The sequence below is a fragment of the Fusarium flagelliforme genome (assembly GCF_020744385.1).
Source record: "Fusarium flagelliforme strain FIESC 12 MPI-CAGE-AA-0113 chromosome Unknown B0J16scaffold_7, whole genome shotgun sequence".
Taxonomy (NCBI): Eukaryota; Fungi; Ascomycota; class Sordariomycetes; order Hypocreales; family Nectriaceae; genus Fusarium; species Fusarium flagelliforme.
Window position 1 is genome coordinate 2,580,936 of NW_025763509.1, and position 13,902 is coordinate 2,594,837.

At 48.2% G+C, this 13,902-nt stretch overlaps 4 protein-coding genes across 4 annotated transcripts; 2 read left to right on the plus strand and 2 right to left on the minus strand.

Annotated features, from left to right (window-relative positions):
- Nucleotides 1–463: 463 nt before the first annotated feature.
- Nucleotides 464–2,636, plus strand: B0J16DRAFT_405105 (putative cytochrome P450). The gene is made up of 4 exons (XM_046132857.1): nt 464–685; nt 736–1,260; nt 1,307–1,905; nt 1,969–2,636. Exons 1-4 carry the CDS (start codon nt 614–616, stop codon nt 2,216–2,218), a joined length of 1,446 nt encoding a protein of 481 aa, XP_045979418.1. The 5' UTR covers nt 464–613; the 3' UTR covers nt 2,219–2,636.
- Nucleotides 2,127–3,336, minus strand: B0J16DRAFT_310708 (endoglucanase; the record flags this gene model as incomplete). The annotated part of the gene is made up of 4 exons (XM_046124983.1): nt 2,127–2,516; nt 2,571–2,598; nt 2,651–2,871; nt 2,921–3,336. 4 exons carry the CDS (start codon nt 3,334–3,336, stop codon nt 2,465–2,467), a joined length of 717 nt encoding a protein of 238 aa, XP_045979419.1. The 3' UTR covers nt 2,127–2,464.
- Nucleotides 3,337–8,563: 5,227 nt separating this feature from the next.
- B0J16DRAFT_186852 (uncharacterized protein) lies at nt 8,564–10,840 on the plus strand. The gene is made up of 6 exons (XM_046122724.1): nt 8,564–8,860; nt 8,926–9,176; nt 9,239–9,284; nt 9,345–9,558; nt 9,616–9,749; nt 9,814–10,840. Exons 1-6 carry the CDS (start codon nt 8,757–8,759, stop codon nt 10,679–10,681), a joined length of 1,617 nt encoding a protein of 538 aa, XP_045979420.1. The 5' UTR covers nt 8,564–8,756; the 3' UTR covers nt 10,682–10,840.
- Nucleotides 10,841–11,661: 821 nt separating this feature from the next.
- Nucleotides 11,662–13,095, minus strand: B0J16DRAFT_186866 (uncharacterized protein). Its single transcript, XM_046122725.1, has one exon. The coding sequence runs from the start codon at nt 12,987–12,989 to the stop codon at nt 11,880–11,882; it is 1,110 nt and encodes a 369-aa protein (XP_045979421.1). The 5' UTR covers nt 12,990–13,095; the 3' UTR covers nt 11,662–11,879.
- Between the last annotated feature and the right edge of the window lie 807 nt (nt 13,096–13,902).

A 13,902-nucleotide genomic window follows, 5' to 3' on the forward strand; every position in this document is an offset into this window, starting at 1 on the left:
CCAAGCATTTCGGACAAGTCGATGTTGAGACCTCGGCGACGACGAGAAGCTGCCCAAATATAATCCGGTTGGGATCGACAGGAGTAGTTACGCCTCAAACGTAGTAATATGTGTTTTCGGTTTTGTGTGAAAGTCCGAAAGTCCACGCGATATCAGAACTCGCCTTGTGGTCATGACTATCGCCCCACTATGCCTGCAGTCGACACTATTTAATTGGCTTCCTTGGTAACAAGACCTCCGGACATTGTGGCATCCGCAAATTTCCAGGATACTGAGACATCAATATACAACGGATGTTTATAAACATAAAAGACCGTCGGACTATATCAGTGAACCAATTGCCGATAGGTAACGGACGTCATCTTGGGCTATGTTATGGAAGCAGTAGAGAGTATTTAAAGGTTAGCATGTAGAGAAACATTAACTATATATAATTTGCTTTATTTCATCTTCTTGTGTTTAACAGTTTTGCTGAAGTCAACTGTCAAGCTTGAAGTAAGAAAGAAAAATCTGCTATAGACATTTCCTTACCACTCTTGACGCGTCGGTTTTCTCTCTCCCCGCCGATATACCATCATACATGTCTCGACATTTTTAAATTCAAGGTCATACAATGGAATTTTCAACCTCAAACTACCTCATCGGCACGTTTGGCTTCCTCATTCTTGTTACCAGGCTTTGGGTGGTGAGTATACTCAGTGTCAATTTAAGTTGTTCTATTCTAAGAGCTTTCAGAACTATTTCTCCAAGACCAATGTCGCACTGCGGAAAGTGCCGGGCCCATTTTACGCCCGTCTTACAAATCTGCCGCTTAAGATCGCAGTGATCACCGGTCGACGAACGTTCTTGGTTCATGAACTTCATCAGAAATACGGACCGGTCGTCCGGGTCTCACCAAGCGAAGTAAGCATAGTAGATGCCGAAGCCTGCAAGACAATTCATAAAGCAGGTTCAGGGTTTCCCAAATCCCCTTATTATGCGCGATTCATTGATAAGCCAGTACCGACACTTTTCGCGATGATGGGCTCCAAGGAACATAGCGAGAGAAGAAGAGTCTTTGCTCGGGCCTTCTCAAAGACAGAGATCCGTTCAACATGGGAAACAATGGTTAAAGAAACTATTGAACTTGCTTTGGACAAAATCGCTGGTGATCTCCAGAGCGGCAAGGCCGATATTATGAAATGGCTTTTGTTCATGGCAACAGATGTCAGCGGTCAGCTCATGTTTGGAGAGTCATTTCGCACCCTAGAGAATGGAGAGGTAAGTCTATCAAAGGATGATCCGGCACTATCTAACAATCTCCGAGATCAACAATTACATGAAGACTCTTCAGATGGCTGGTAAAGGTGGCATTATATCAGAGGAGCTACCTCTCGTTGGGTTCTTAGGATATCATCTACCCATTCCTGCCATTCGCGATGTCTTTAGGGCCAACGCGAAGCAGACTAGTCTCGGCGAAGAAGCGATCGAAAATGGCATCCAGAACGGAACTAATAAGCGCAGCATCTTTACCCAGCTCGACGGAGACTCTGGCACTCTAAACAGACTGGACCTGAGTGCAGAGGCGGGTAACTTTATCCTCGCTGGTACAGATACCACAGCCTTCACTCTCACGTGCCTACTGTGGGCTGTTTTACGCCACGACTCCCTCCGAGTAGCCATTGAAGAAGAGGTGGCAGGGTTGCCAGACGACTTCAATGATGCAGACGTTGAAGCCCTGCCTCTGGTTGGTGCCATCATCAATGAAGCTCTCAGGCTATATGGCCCTGCTGCGGGAAGTTTGCCAAGAATCGTGAAGCAGGGTGGTGCCGAGCTAGGAGGTTATTACATTCCTGAGGGTGTGACAGTCAGTACGCAGGCCTTTACCTTACATCGGAACGAAGATTTCTGGCCCGACGCCAAGAGGTAAGTGGTTATATGCATATGAAGAAACCGTCGTTACCAGCATGATTATTAATGCCCCGATAGATTCGATCCCTCTAGATGGCTTGGTAACTCCAACCAAGAAGCTGCAAAGATGGCGTTTGCGCCATTTGGAACAGGGCCCCGCGTTTGCATAGGAATTCATTTGGCCCAGATGGAGATGCGTTATACGATTGCCTTGTTCTTCAGACGGTTTAAGGGAGCAAGGCTTGCCGCTGAGTGCCCCATGTCATTGGAGTTCGAAAATTACTTTCTGCTCAAACCGAAGGGAAAGTTCAACATCGTACCGACCTAGTCACTCTGATCTGGTTGTATGTCGCCGAAATGATCGCGAACTGTATCAATTGAAATCGAGTAGTGTTGAATGATATGTACTGGATTGATTGAAGAAGGACAAGAAGTCTGACTAGCAGATATGACTATGTACATAAATAAGAGAGATGTGATCTGATGATCGTAGAATAACTGATGTTCAACAAGTAGGACATGTGCTTTTCCGAAAATGCCCGGAATTCCCTTCCAGTTACTATAGAGTTGTCCCTTACTTAAGATGGGCGTTGAAGTTGGAAACTGTGAACTTGGCGTTGTCTCCACTGTAGTCGTTGATTAGTATGTAGTTATAGAAAAGGATAATATGGTAAACTTACGTAAAGGGCTCGGTACCAAACTGGAAGGCTGTAGGAGATGGGTCAGTAACCTGATAAATAGTCGACTTGGATATACATACTGAGGAGGTACTGGTTATCGGCAGGGAAGTTCTGTGCCTTGGCCAGATAGTTCCAGAATTGCTTGATGTCGGCATTGAAGTTGTTGACTGGGGTAGGCGCGACAAAGCTGAAGACCTTCATGCTGCCATTCATGCCGACCCAAAGCTCCCAACTGTGGCCCTCAATGGTAACGGTCGTCTGCAGGGATCCAATGGGCTGCACACCACCGATTCGAGCAAGCCTAGACAGGTTAGTAACTCCATGTAAAGTAGCAACCTCGAAATACTTACCAGACCATGAGCTCGTACTCGCCGCTGGAGGTCTCATGGTTAGGGTCAGCAGCAGTGAAAAGATCGTACGCAACGTCAGCGCGGATGTTGTCACCGCTGTACTTCCATTCAGCGGTGGACTGCATGTTGGTGATGGAGCTGATAGTCTTCTTATTCTCTCCGATCAAGAGGGCCGAGTTAGGGTAAGACTTGACGTTGTCCTTGCCACCGGACCAGTTCCATGTGACGTCCCATCCAGCACCATTGGCGTTGTTCCAGTTGACATGAGTACACTGGTCACCTGATCCTGAGTCCTTGCCCCAGACGTTGTTGTTGAGTGCGTAGCCATCGCTCGAAAGATATCCGTACTGCTCGCAGAGATCCTTAGCAAGGGCAAGGGGAGCAAGAGCTCCGGCCAAAAGAAGTGTGCTCTTCATATTCGATGGGTGTTGAAGAGAATTGGTAAATGTATGTTATGCGTTGAAAGAGAGAAATAGTTACTTAGATAAGTTGTTGCTGAGATGTCTGTTATGGAATGAGGGCATGTCTTTCTGTGCCTTTATATCTAGTTTTGCAGTTATCAAGGGTCTCCCTATGCTCTTCACAGCGCAAGTCCGTCCGTGTCCTATGTTAGTGGATTAACTTGGTCTGAACGCAAATCACTATACAGCACTAGCCAATTATCACTGGATTGTATTCCCAATCGGTCCGTTTAAAAGCTTCATTTGAGGCTCAATGGGGACTACAGGGTACAAGGCAACGGCTAACCGGGCCTTCGGGCCTTGTCCACCGTTTTGGATGAAACACGTCCGGCCAATGTACGGTGAAACGTCCGCAATCAGCTATAATTTCTCCGTGATCCCACATGAGGCTTCTCAGCAAACACTGCTGGTGGACCCCATCGCTGTCTCCAGTGGGTATAATTTTTCCGTAGATAGTCCCAGTAGTATTTTAGTGCATTGGATATTCCACTGATACTTCCCTTTTTACGGAAAATTAATGACAGCTATTAATGCTACCGCAAACTAGATCCTTCCGCTTGCCCTCATTTGTCATTTGTAAACAACGATGCCCTGTTGCAATCAGCCGAGCAACTTCCGTACAACGGCTAAGCTATGCCGTTTGGATTCATCTGCACTGCGATCTGCTGTCTCTGGTCTTGTTTAGGAAGTTGCACCCACCCTTAGCTCGTCACATCTTCATCCAGATACGCCGATCTAGGGGCTTCGAGGTGGAGTCAGCCGGCACTTCTTAAACATGTTTGCCATGATTTACTCCGGATGGAAAACCCCTTCAAGTGATCAGAACGGAAAGTACCTCTCAGCGCACTTGTTTAGGGTATGATGGAAGGCCTAGCTGGTCATATTGCTACAAATCGCTACATTGCGTTTTTTGCAGCTGTCTAATGGTTGCTATACCTTGCTTTCATGATGACCTTACTAAAAATGCTCTATTTTTTATTTTAATACGTATCTTGATTAAACGACCTTATCTTCAATGGCCGAGTCTGCCCATGCTTAAGGTCCTTGCAAACTAGACAACTTGATTTAACGCTTATCTAGACGTGGTGGATATCTCTTTGTATGCGCTTTTAGTGTGTATCTACATTGTTGGTGTCCTCTTACCCTATAACCGACGTTATTCCAGCTAGCTGAGTAAGACTCGCTATCGGGGTAAATGCTTGCTTCATCTACAATGTTGTGGACAAAAGTTGTGCGGACCTTGAACTCATCTGTTCTATGCTTCAGTTCTTTCAATTTCACGCCAACTTGATGAAAATACATAAACCTAAATGCAAGTGTTGTACCCAATGACTATATACCAACAAGTCCCATGCAAACTAAAAACAAGGTGGTATTATCCAATCAGTAGAAACCCACTTCCTGGATATACTTAAGAATTATCTTCCTAGCGCGCCCCTCGAGCACGCTTCTTGCAAGGCTCAAAATCAGAATTGCCAAGCTTCTTAGAGGGCTTGTAAGCTCCATCATCACGAACTTCTCTCTTGATCGCTTCGTTGGCCTCGTCAGATTATCGCTCATCATCCTCCTCGCCCACTCGATCCTCTGAATTGTCCGAGAGAACATCGGAAAGGGGCCGCTTCTCCACATCCCTAGGCAGGCGGTCTGCCAAATCCTTGCGTTCGCACATGTACTCTCGCCATTCGGCTTTAGTTAACATATCGGATACCTTGCGGTATGTGACGGAGAAAGGGGTGTTTGGAAGGCCCTAGCAAAGGTCATCCGGATAAATTCATGGAGGGACAGAGACAATTTTCCATCGAAAGGACTTTTGTCAGCGTCTCGGAAGGGCCGAGTTGGTCAGCTTTGGGTTCACACTGGAAGCAACATTAACAAACTTTTGGCTTGAGAACCTGTTCAATCTTGATGTTTGAAGCAAGGCCAAGGTGGCCGGATTAGTTCGTGTTCTATGCTTTCCGCAGCCAATTCTTTTCACGCCCTAATGGGTATGTGACTGAGAATAGCTGAGATCGTGCTAATTTCTTCTAACAAAGACACACCTATTTGTGTTTTTAGAGGTCAGTTTTTAAGTCATACAGGTCAAATCAATATAATAACAAAGATGTACTAGGTAGGGCCTTAACGTTCATCTGTACTTGTGCGTAAGATTAAAGCAAATAATAAAACACAGCTTGTATAAAGACCTCTAGATTAAGTTACATAGGTTCAATCAAAAGGCGAGTACAATAACTGTTAGTTTTATATAATGTAAGCTTATCTGCTTAATATTAAAGTAGACATAGAGGTAGCTAAAGGAAAGGCACTTTAAGCTAATGTATAACTATAATGAGTTACTTGTGCTAGTTTTGAAGAAGGGGCTGGTCCGGTAGATTGTCGGGACTTTTGCACGTCCACTATACTTTGGGGTACAGCCCCACTGTGGCAAATAGCAGAGACAACATTAACTTTATAGTAGCAAGACTACTCGTTGGCTAGCCGGGAGGGGGGTGCCAACTAAGCAAGCTTAGTTGGCCACAAAAGTGTGAGACGGGATAAAAGTGTGAGACGATCACAAGGATCACATCTGGGTGGCGAAATCCGATAAATCAATCATTAGATGCTCTTCTGATGTCGGAATAGGTTTAAATTGATGAAAAAAACGAAGTTTGAAGCTTCTCGCGATGTATTGACTATCTCAGGCTGGGGGAAGTGACTGGGGCGGCCGGCAAAGAGCTGTGGCCCGGGAAACTGAAGTCCCTACAAATTATGCTGTATCCGTGTTATCCTGGCCATTCAGGCTTCCTGCCGCGAAGGCTCTTCCCTCTCTGATGAGCTCACGAAGTGACTCACGTAGCTGCGTTTGGTGTTTATAAGGGCAAGGCGTGGAGGGAGGAGGGGAGTCATAGTCGGGCAACGGCGGCAAGCTCGGGGACTTGGGCGGCGATGAGGCTATCACGACTTCCTTGTGTGCGGCAACATTGATGAGAGGAAGAGTATCCTCTTCTTCATCCATTTCCTCATCAGGATCTTCGTGTGTGAGGCGGAAATCGACTGTATCATCGCTGTGAAGGAGTGCGCTGAAATCTACCTCGTTGAGCGGTTTTGGTGCAAACTGTGCCTTGCGAATAGACTCACGGACTTCGTCAGGAAGCTGAGTATCTATCATATAGCCGTTAGTCTCTTCTTTGAGTGCATCGGTCATAGCGGACCGTTGTGTATCCATCGATAGATAGTCATCCTTCTTCCCTGTGTGCTCCAACCACTGCTTAAACCGCAAATTCTTGGGAAATCCGTTCACGATGTGCTTCTTATCCGCTCGCCACTCATCTTTGAGGCGATCCATCTCCTTAATGAGATCTGATCGGAGATTGCGGATTCCCTGCTTCTGCATCTTCTTACAATCTTCCGCGATAGCTTCCTCCTGTTGATCTCGGAGTCCCTGCAGTGATACTAGAGGAATAAGGTTAGATACAGTCTTTGCACGCTTGCCGCGCTTTCTCTCGTGATATCGCTTCTCGATACGCGTTTTGCGGTCGTTTACGTACTTCTGAATAACATCTTCTAGCAATACAGCTTCGTGAACGATGTTGCGGATATGCTTTAATCCTTGCCGTGTAGGAGAACTGAGGATATCGTGATATCTCTCGCCGATGCTCTCAGCGGTGACGGAAGCGCTCAGAAAGCGTGTTTCTGACGGCAGAAGCGAAGCATGAGCGGGCGTGCAGGTCTTCTTCTTTCCTAGCTGCTTGCGAAGCAGATATTCTATCGCAGGTCGGGGCGTGAGAGGAAAGATGCCGCATTTTTCGAAGCCTCTTATGATATGAGCTTTTGTGAAGCCGAGATTGAAGATCTCCTGATTTTGGTGAGAAAAGGCACGAATTTAAGAGAAGGCTCAACTGGAAGGCACATACCTGAAAAGCCCCCGCAAAGGCACGGCGGCCAAAGGTGAGATCTCCCTTCCGCAACGCATCGCGAAGCTTCTTCTGATGTGCATCCTTCAGGAATTGGAATACGCCTACATCCATCGGCTGCAGGATATGCGTAGAATGTGGAGGAAGAAATGCAACGAGAATATTGAACTTGATCATATATTCTCTGAATTCGAAGGCGCCGTGCCCGGAAAATCCGTCGATAACGAGCAACCGCCAAATCAGCTCCTCCGAATTCTTGTGAAATGAAGCCGGCGGCACATCGTGAGTATATTCTCGGTCATACTTATCCTGCAGCTGCTCATTGCATCCAAACCACTCTTCGAAGTCAAGCTGACGATTCTTCACAGCTGCGGATTTCTCCCAAGAGCAGCGGTTAAAATGCTTCGCCCACTCCAGCGTTATTGCTGCGTTGGAAAACGCCGAATCCGACTGTGCAAAGTGTATATCAGGATCTGCATCGATATATGCCCACTCGAGTGTTGGAAACGACTTGAAGATAAGCCAAGGAGGAGTTGTATCGCCGGCTGCGTTGCCTGAGCCGATAACTGTGCAAGTCTCACGATCTTGCGGAGAATATACCTCTGTATAAGCTTTCTTCTTGGTGCGTACGACAAGGCATTCCATTTTATCCCGTAACATACCAACTCTAACTCCTGCTTCATCTGCATTCCAGGTCTCCGATGCGCCGATATTCTTCATGCGAATAGCTTCCTCAAGTCGTTGGAACCACTCCTGCGTATCCTCAACGCCTGCCTCCTCATACTCTGCTCGCGATCCTTCTCTCGACTTCAATATCGATTTCGCAAGCTCAGGATGATCCTCACGGAAGCGTGTGTACCACATCTTATGCATAGGCTTCGCCTCAGGATCACGGCGGCGCAGCAAAGTAAGTGCTGCATCCTCTATTTCCCACTTGGAAGCCGGCAGACCTGACCTATCCATCCACATAATATATGTGACGATAGCTTCTTCTTCCGCATCCGTGAGTATACGCGGGCGGCCCATCTTTGGCTCTACAACATCATTATAATCGAGGGAATTCGCAGCCTCAAGCCTCTTCACGATGCGGGCGATAGATGCTCGAGCAGAGCCGGCATATCGATCTTCAGCTTCACGAAGTGAGAGAGGCTTCTTTGCCTGTGAGGAAGCATCACGAGAGCGGCTTTGGAAGTGTTGGCGCGAAAGAACGACTGCACGAGCAGCCTTGAGATTGATATCGGTAGGCATAATGAAGTTAGACACGATTACTTGGATTTTCACTAATTGGTGTCCTAGAATTCATTGGTTTTGGCGGGCAAAAGTGATGAAATCGCGACACCGATCGGTGCGGGGCTGTCTCACACTTTTATCCCGTCTCACACTTTTGTGGCCAACTAAGCTTGCTTAGTTGGCACCCCCCTCCCGGCTAGCCAACGAGTAGACATCATACTCTCTCTGACACCTTCATCGTTCATCGCCAACAAGATGACCGGCGCAGAGAGAAAGAGAAAATTTCACGAGAGAAGCAGAACAGGTTGCGCAACTTGTAAGCAACGACGTGTTCGCTGTGATGAGGAGCGGCCCGAGTGGTGAGGCATTTCTTACTTAATCTGCTTACCTGTCTCCCGCAGGCCAAGACTAACCTTATCTGCAGTCGCAATTGCTTTCGCTTATCCCATGTATGCGTTTACGAGTCGGCTAAGCCTCCCCTGCGTGAGAGAGCCTCATTGAGACGTCCGGGTGAACAACCACCCTGGTCGTTTGATATGCAAACTTCATCAGTAGCAGTGGCTGCAATTGAATCTCCAGCACCGAGTACCACTTCTCTTTCGACAAAAACACTGGGCTCGCTGCATAACTTTCCTATTGAAATGCCACTGGAGTCCAAAAATCTGCTCAACTATTGTACGTAGTATGCATCATCGAACCTCACTCGCTATCGTCAACGTGCTTCTGACTTTCTCAAGTCGCCTCTCTTCCAAACCCAACATCACCAAGTCCCTCAAGTACTAGGTACGTTATATGATACTATCTATACTAGCATTGCGAGTTTGAGACTCACACGGCCATCAGTATTCAATCGGCGATCAACGACCCGTGCGGCCTTCGCAATATCCTTATAATCGCAGCATTCCAACATGCCTGGAAATATGGTGGGCTCGGTATCTTTGAACAGACCTTTCTATACCACAAATACCAAACAGTGGCCCTTGTCAATGCTCATCTCCGCCCTTCTCAGTTTGTCCCATTTTGTGCCGAACATATCAACACGCTTTGCTTTTCCGAGGTTCGTATGGTCTCATGATTTACCATTTTCGATTTCGGTCTGACTTTGGTCTTGCAGTTTGCTTTTGGAAATTTCAATGCTGCTGAAATTCACGTTAAGGGTATGCTGCTGTATCTGGAGACTCGATTTCTTGAGTCTGAAGACCAGCATCAATCGACTACAGATGAGCTTTGTGATCGGTACTTTATTCTGTGAGTGTGAAAAAGAAAAGAGAAAAAAAAGGGCGCACGGCGGTTCTAACCTATTGCTTTCCAGCGCCTATAGTATGGCTCAAGGTGTAAAAGGTCGTGTCAACGAATACCTCGCATCACCTGCAGGAGCACGCCATAGCTGTCAATCGAGCCCAAGCTCCCAAGAACTAGAACAGCTTGTGCCCAAGTTGTACTCACATGAGACAGGTGGACCTAGGCTATGCTTTGATACAATCATTCTCCTGCCCAGCTTTTTTAGTTCCTTTGGGTCATTCCAAAAGCTCAATCCAGTGGATGTCGTTTCTATACTTGATTGTATCAGAGAAATCACTTCTCTGTTTGATGTGCGAAAGTCCCCTCGGTCTGCTGATCAAGATGAGAAATCGCCTTATAAGCAATGGATTCAGGGCGCCCCCGTTCCAGGCGGTCCTTCCAGGCTCTTTGGCGCCATTGTCAACGCTCATATCGCCTCAACTTTGCCAATGCCCGATGGGTCCCGGCCGGAATTCCAGTCTTCATGGATTGGTATTTTAGTTGTCTTGGGCATGTACCTAATCAGCGTTCTGGGTGTTTGGAATTCTGGACTGCCTGCAGAGGATCGGCTGCTTCACTACATACTTCGGTCTAGTCATAGAGACCTATCGAAATGCTTTTCACACTCAATGTCAAATAAATCCAAGGCTCAAGAGTTTTGGTTTTGGAAGCTGTTCGTGACGGCCCTTCATCTAGTTCATGCCAGAACGAATAGTTATTATGCATGGATGGACGACTTGGACTTGAAATTGCTAGGCTTTATCAGAAAGTGGGCCGATCTAACAAAGACTCGAACATGGGAGGATGCAAGAGGAAAATTGATTGGAATAGCTTGGCCAGCAACCTTTGATAGAGAGTGTCTAGCAGAGGCATTGTGGAATAAAGCAATAGAGCTTTAACGATAGGGATGATGCGGGGGAAGTTTTTGTAGCAATGCTGTTCTTTTTGGGACAACGGGATCACAAGCCTCTAACCTAAGTAGCTGCGACCTTCTATCAGCCGAAGTCCAACTGTGAATGGTTCCACAAATTTTATTGACTCCCGCATAGAAAGTGTCCGTTCCCGAGACGGCGTCGACAACTGCATCGGGGTTGGTTTTGAGGTGGACGATTGGAAGGTTGAGCGGGATAATCAAGACATACTTGAGAGGAAATCAAGTGAGAGTTATCAAAAATAGTTGCAGCCGCAAGAAATATCTGCATGGCGTTGCGAGAGGTTATATGGCGTTATCGGTATAGCTACAGGGGTTCTCATCCCCTTCGGTTTTGTTGTATTCGGAGGGTTTTCGCCGTCTAGAGATGCACCGACAACGGTGTCGCCGAGTAGACGGTTGAGAGCAAGGCGAGTGGTGCATGGCGGACGGGAGCGACTCGGCCAAACCGGCAGCCTCCCTTAGACGGTCAGCGCGGCGATGAATAGCAGAACGGAAGGCGACGAAGTCCGCAAGCTGTCGAGGCGTCTGTGGGTCGGTGGCGGAGGTTAGGTAATGTGTGGTCTCGAGACAATGGTGGCAGTTGGGCTCGATGAATGAGCTTGGGAGGATGGCGCTGCGGTGGGAGACGGCCGAGATGACGCCCAATACTAACGTGGGAAGCGCAAGCGGTATTGCAATAATGTTGTCCACGATTGTACTGGGAAGAATACGTTGGTGAAATGACATGAAAGACGTTCGATGAAGTGAGGTGACATACCCAGCCAGCCGGTCGAATGGCAGCTCCTTCAAACTTCAGTCTCCAAGTCATGTCCCTTCTTCGAGTCGAGGCCGGTGTTCGTCGCGATGGTGAGGGATGGTACTGAAAGCGCGGATGTCGAAGCGCCAATTAATCTTCGACCGTAAGCATGACGAGTCAAGTGTCGAGGCGATGACAGTCGGGGCGAGCAACTGCATGCGCGCTGAGGATGAGGCAACACGTCGCTCATGTTGGGATCATCAGCGACGATTGAAGCGACAAGAGCAAGAATTTGTCCCGTACTTGGAGGGTCTGGGGTGTTGGTGTCACCAGCGATGGTCAATTACCATGTCATTCGACGAAGACCCTCGGTCAGACCCCCAAGTTTCACGGCACGGTAAATGTTTTCGGACCCAACAGCAATAGCTCATCCATTCGCCAACCGTTTCATTATCTCGTCAACAACTGCACTCTTAATTACTCCCATGGCCTCCTCCCCCACCTGTCCGTCCTGCAAATACTTGACAACCCCATCGAGACATCTCATCTCCTCGCGCAGATCCACCAACGCAACATCGTACGTATCCTCGAAAGCCTCGGTCTTGGCCTCAACAGCAGCATGGCGACTCTCCAGGGCGTCGTATTGCTCTTGGAGCTTCGCCATGCTGTCTACCAGCTCCTTGTTTTGTTGTCTCAAGGTCTCCATGCTGGTGACGAGTTCCGTGTTTTGCTGCTTCAATGTTGAGTTCTCCGCTTCGACTTGGTGGTGGGATTCTTTCATGGCGCGGATTTCGGCCCACAGGAGGGCAATGTCGTCTTGTTTCGTGTCGATGGAGGAGTCTTGTCGGGGACGTTTTCTGCTCGGCTCGATCGGGGGAGGTGGTGGTGGAGAGGATGCGGCTTCGTCGTATGTCGGGGGCGCTGGTTCGGAGGGAGTGATGACTTTACCTCCAAGACCACCGTACAAACTCGCGATATCATATGGGGCGCTGCGGAAGGAGTCAAATCTGCCGTGACTGACTGCGTCGCTGACAATCTGTAGCTGGGGGGGTGCATCACGTGCTTCGATGCAGATGGAGAGGGTGGTAGCCTTGGAAAGATCACGGATCGCGTCGACGACTGCTCCAGAGAGTTTCCTCGCTGGACATAGTGGTTCGGGGACGCCGACTTGGGCGATGATGGAGGGTGGACTGTTCAAAGTAAAGTCGAGGGAAAGCACGGTGGACGCAAAGACTTCCCCGATTGCGTTGGGCACAGTCGGGTTCTTGACAAGTTGGAGAGAAATAATAGTTGATGCACATATTCGTAAATAGACAATCGTAAGCGCCTCCAACCCCTTGAGCTTGACCGGCACACCGAGCTCGAAAAAAGCCGCCTCCCAATTGAACCTCGCACTGACGGTAATCGCACTCGTCTTCGGATCAGGTTTCGTCAAGTATCGTATCGTATCCTCCTCTTTCCACTTGACAACGGCCTTCGTCGTGTGATAAAGATCGATAGTTTCGGGTCTCGTTTCGTTGGAGCAAGTCGACGACATTGTCTACGGTTAGTACATCCACCAAAAAGACTTACCTGGCCCAGCACCGTGTCCAGCAGAAGAACAGTGTCGACGACAGGCGAAGCCACCGAGCCTCCAGCGAGCTGCGAGACTTGGTGGAACCCTTCTACAGTCCCCGGTTGTTCCAGCAAAGGAGCGAGGCTCGTTCGATGGGTACAAGTCGGAATTTTATAACGGTCTGTAGCGCGAGTTACCGCCCCTTTTGGACACGGGTGGGATGGATCATTAAGACTGACGAAGTCTCGGTAGGGCGGCAAGAGAATGATAAAAAATAATGATGCAAGGAATAAAGAGGGAAGAATGACGCGATGCTGCTGAAGGGAGCGATGATGAAGGCATCGTGAAGATGCGACCATGATGTTGTGGAGAAGAGGAGGAAATGGAATGGCTGGTGGGGACTAGTCTAGAGGGATACTATTGGCCCGTGCCAGCTTCAGCTACGAAAGGAGGGTCGTGAGCAAATGGCGCTGGCACGGGCTGTGTAGGCCTTGCAATCAAGGCATCATTTCTGTGGGCCGTCGCGGTCTCATCGTTGTGGCTTGACACCTGTTCATTAGATTTTGTGGCGCTGTCGCTGACTCATCGCCACACGCTACTCTGTGCTGTACTGCTTTCAGCAATTGAGCTTGAAGTCGATTGTTGCAAAAAGTCCGATCAGTACGTTAATCCATAATGTACTATAGTAGCTACTACTGGCTTTTCAATTATTTCTTAAGTTGATCGTCCAAAGGACAAGGCTCCCATTCACTCAAAGAAGCTTATGTTCAGAACGGTGTTTTACTGCCCACTGCAAATTATAGATTAACGCCGTAACAACTTCTTACCCAAGGACCCAATGCATGCATCCGCGCCTGGGGCCAGTCCACAAAAGATTGAGGGGAAAAGCTCACGC

Excerpts from the sequence above, each read along its gene's own strand:
- B0J16DRAFT_405105 (XM_046132857.1), top strand. The coding sequence starts at position 614 with ATGGAATTTTCAACCTCAAACTACCTCATCGGCACGTTTGGCTTCCTC. Across the intron at positions 1,261-1,306 it reads GCACCCTAGAGAATGGAGAG|ATCAACAATTACATGAAGAC; the intron begins GTAAGTCTATCA and ends ACAATCTCCGAG. Across the intron at positions 1,906-1,968 it reads TTCTGGCCCGACGCCAAGAG|ATTCGATCCCTCTAGATGGC; the intron begins GTAAGTGGTTAT and ends ATGCCCCGATAG.
- B0J16DRAFT_186852 (XM_046122724.1), top strand. The coding sequence starts at position 8,757 with ATGACCGGCGCAGAGAGAAAGAGAAAATTTCACGAGAGAAGCAGAACA. Across the intron at positions 9,285-9,344 it reads CCAAGTCCCTCAAGTACTAG|TATTCAATCGGCGATCAACG; the intron begins GTACGTTATATG and ends CACGGCCATCAG. Across the intron at positions 9,559-9,615 it reads ACACGCTTTGCTTTTCCGAG|TTTGCTTTTGGAAATTTCAA; the intron begins GTTCGTATGGTC and ends TTGGTCTTGCAG.
- B0J16DRAFT_186866 (XM_046122725.1), bottom strand. The coding sequence starts at position 12,989 with ATGTCGTCGACTTGCTCCAACGAAACGAGACCCGAAACTATCGATCTT.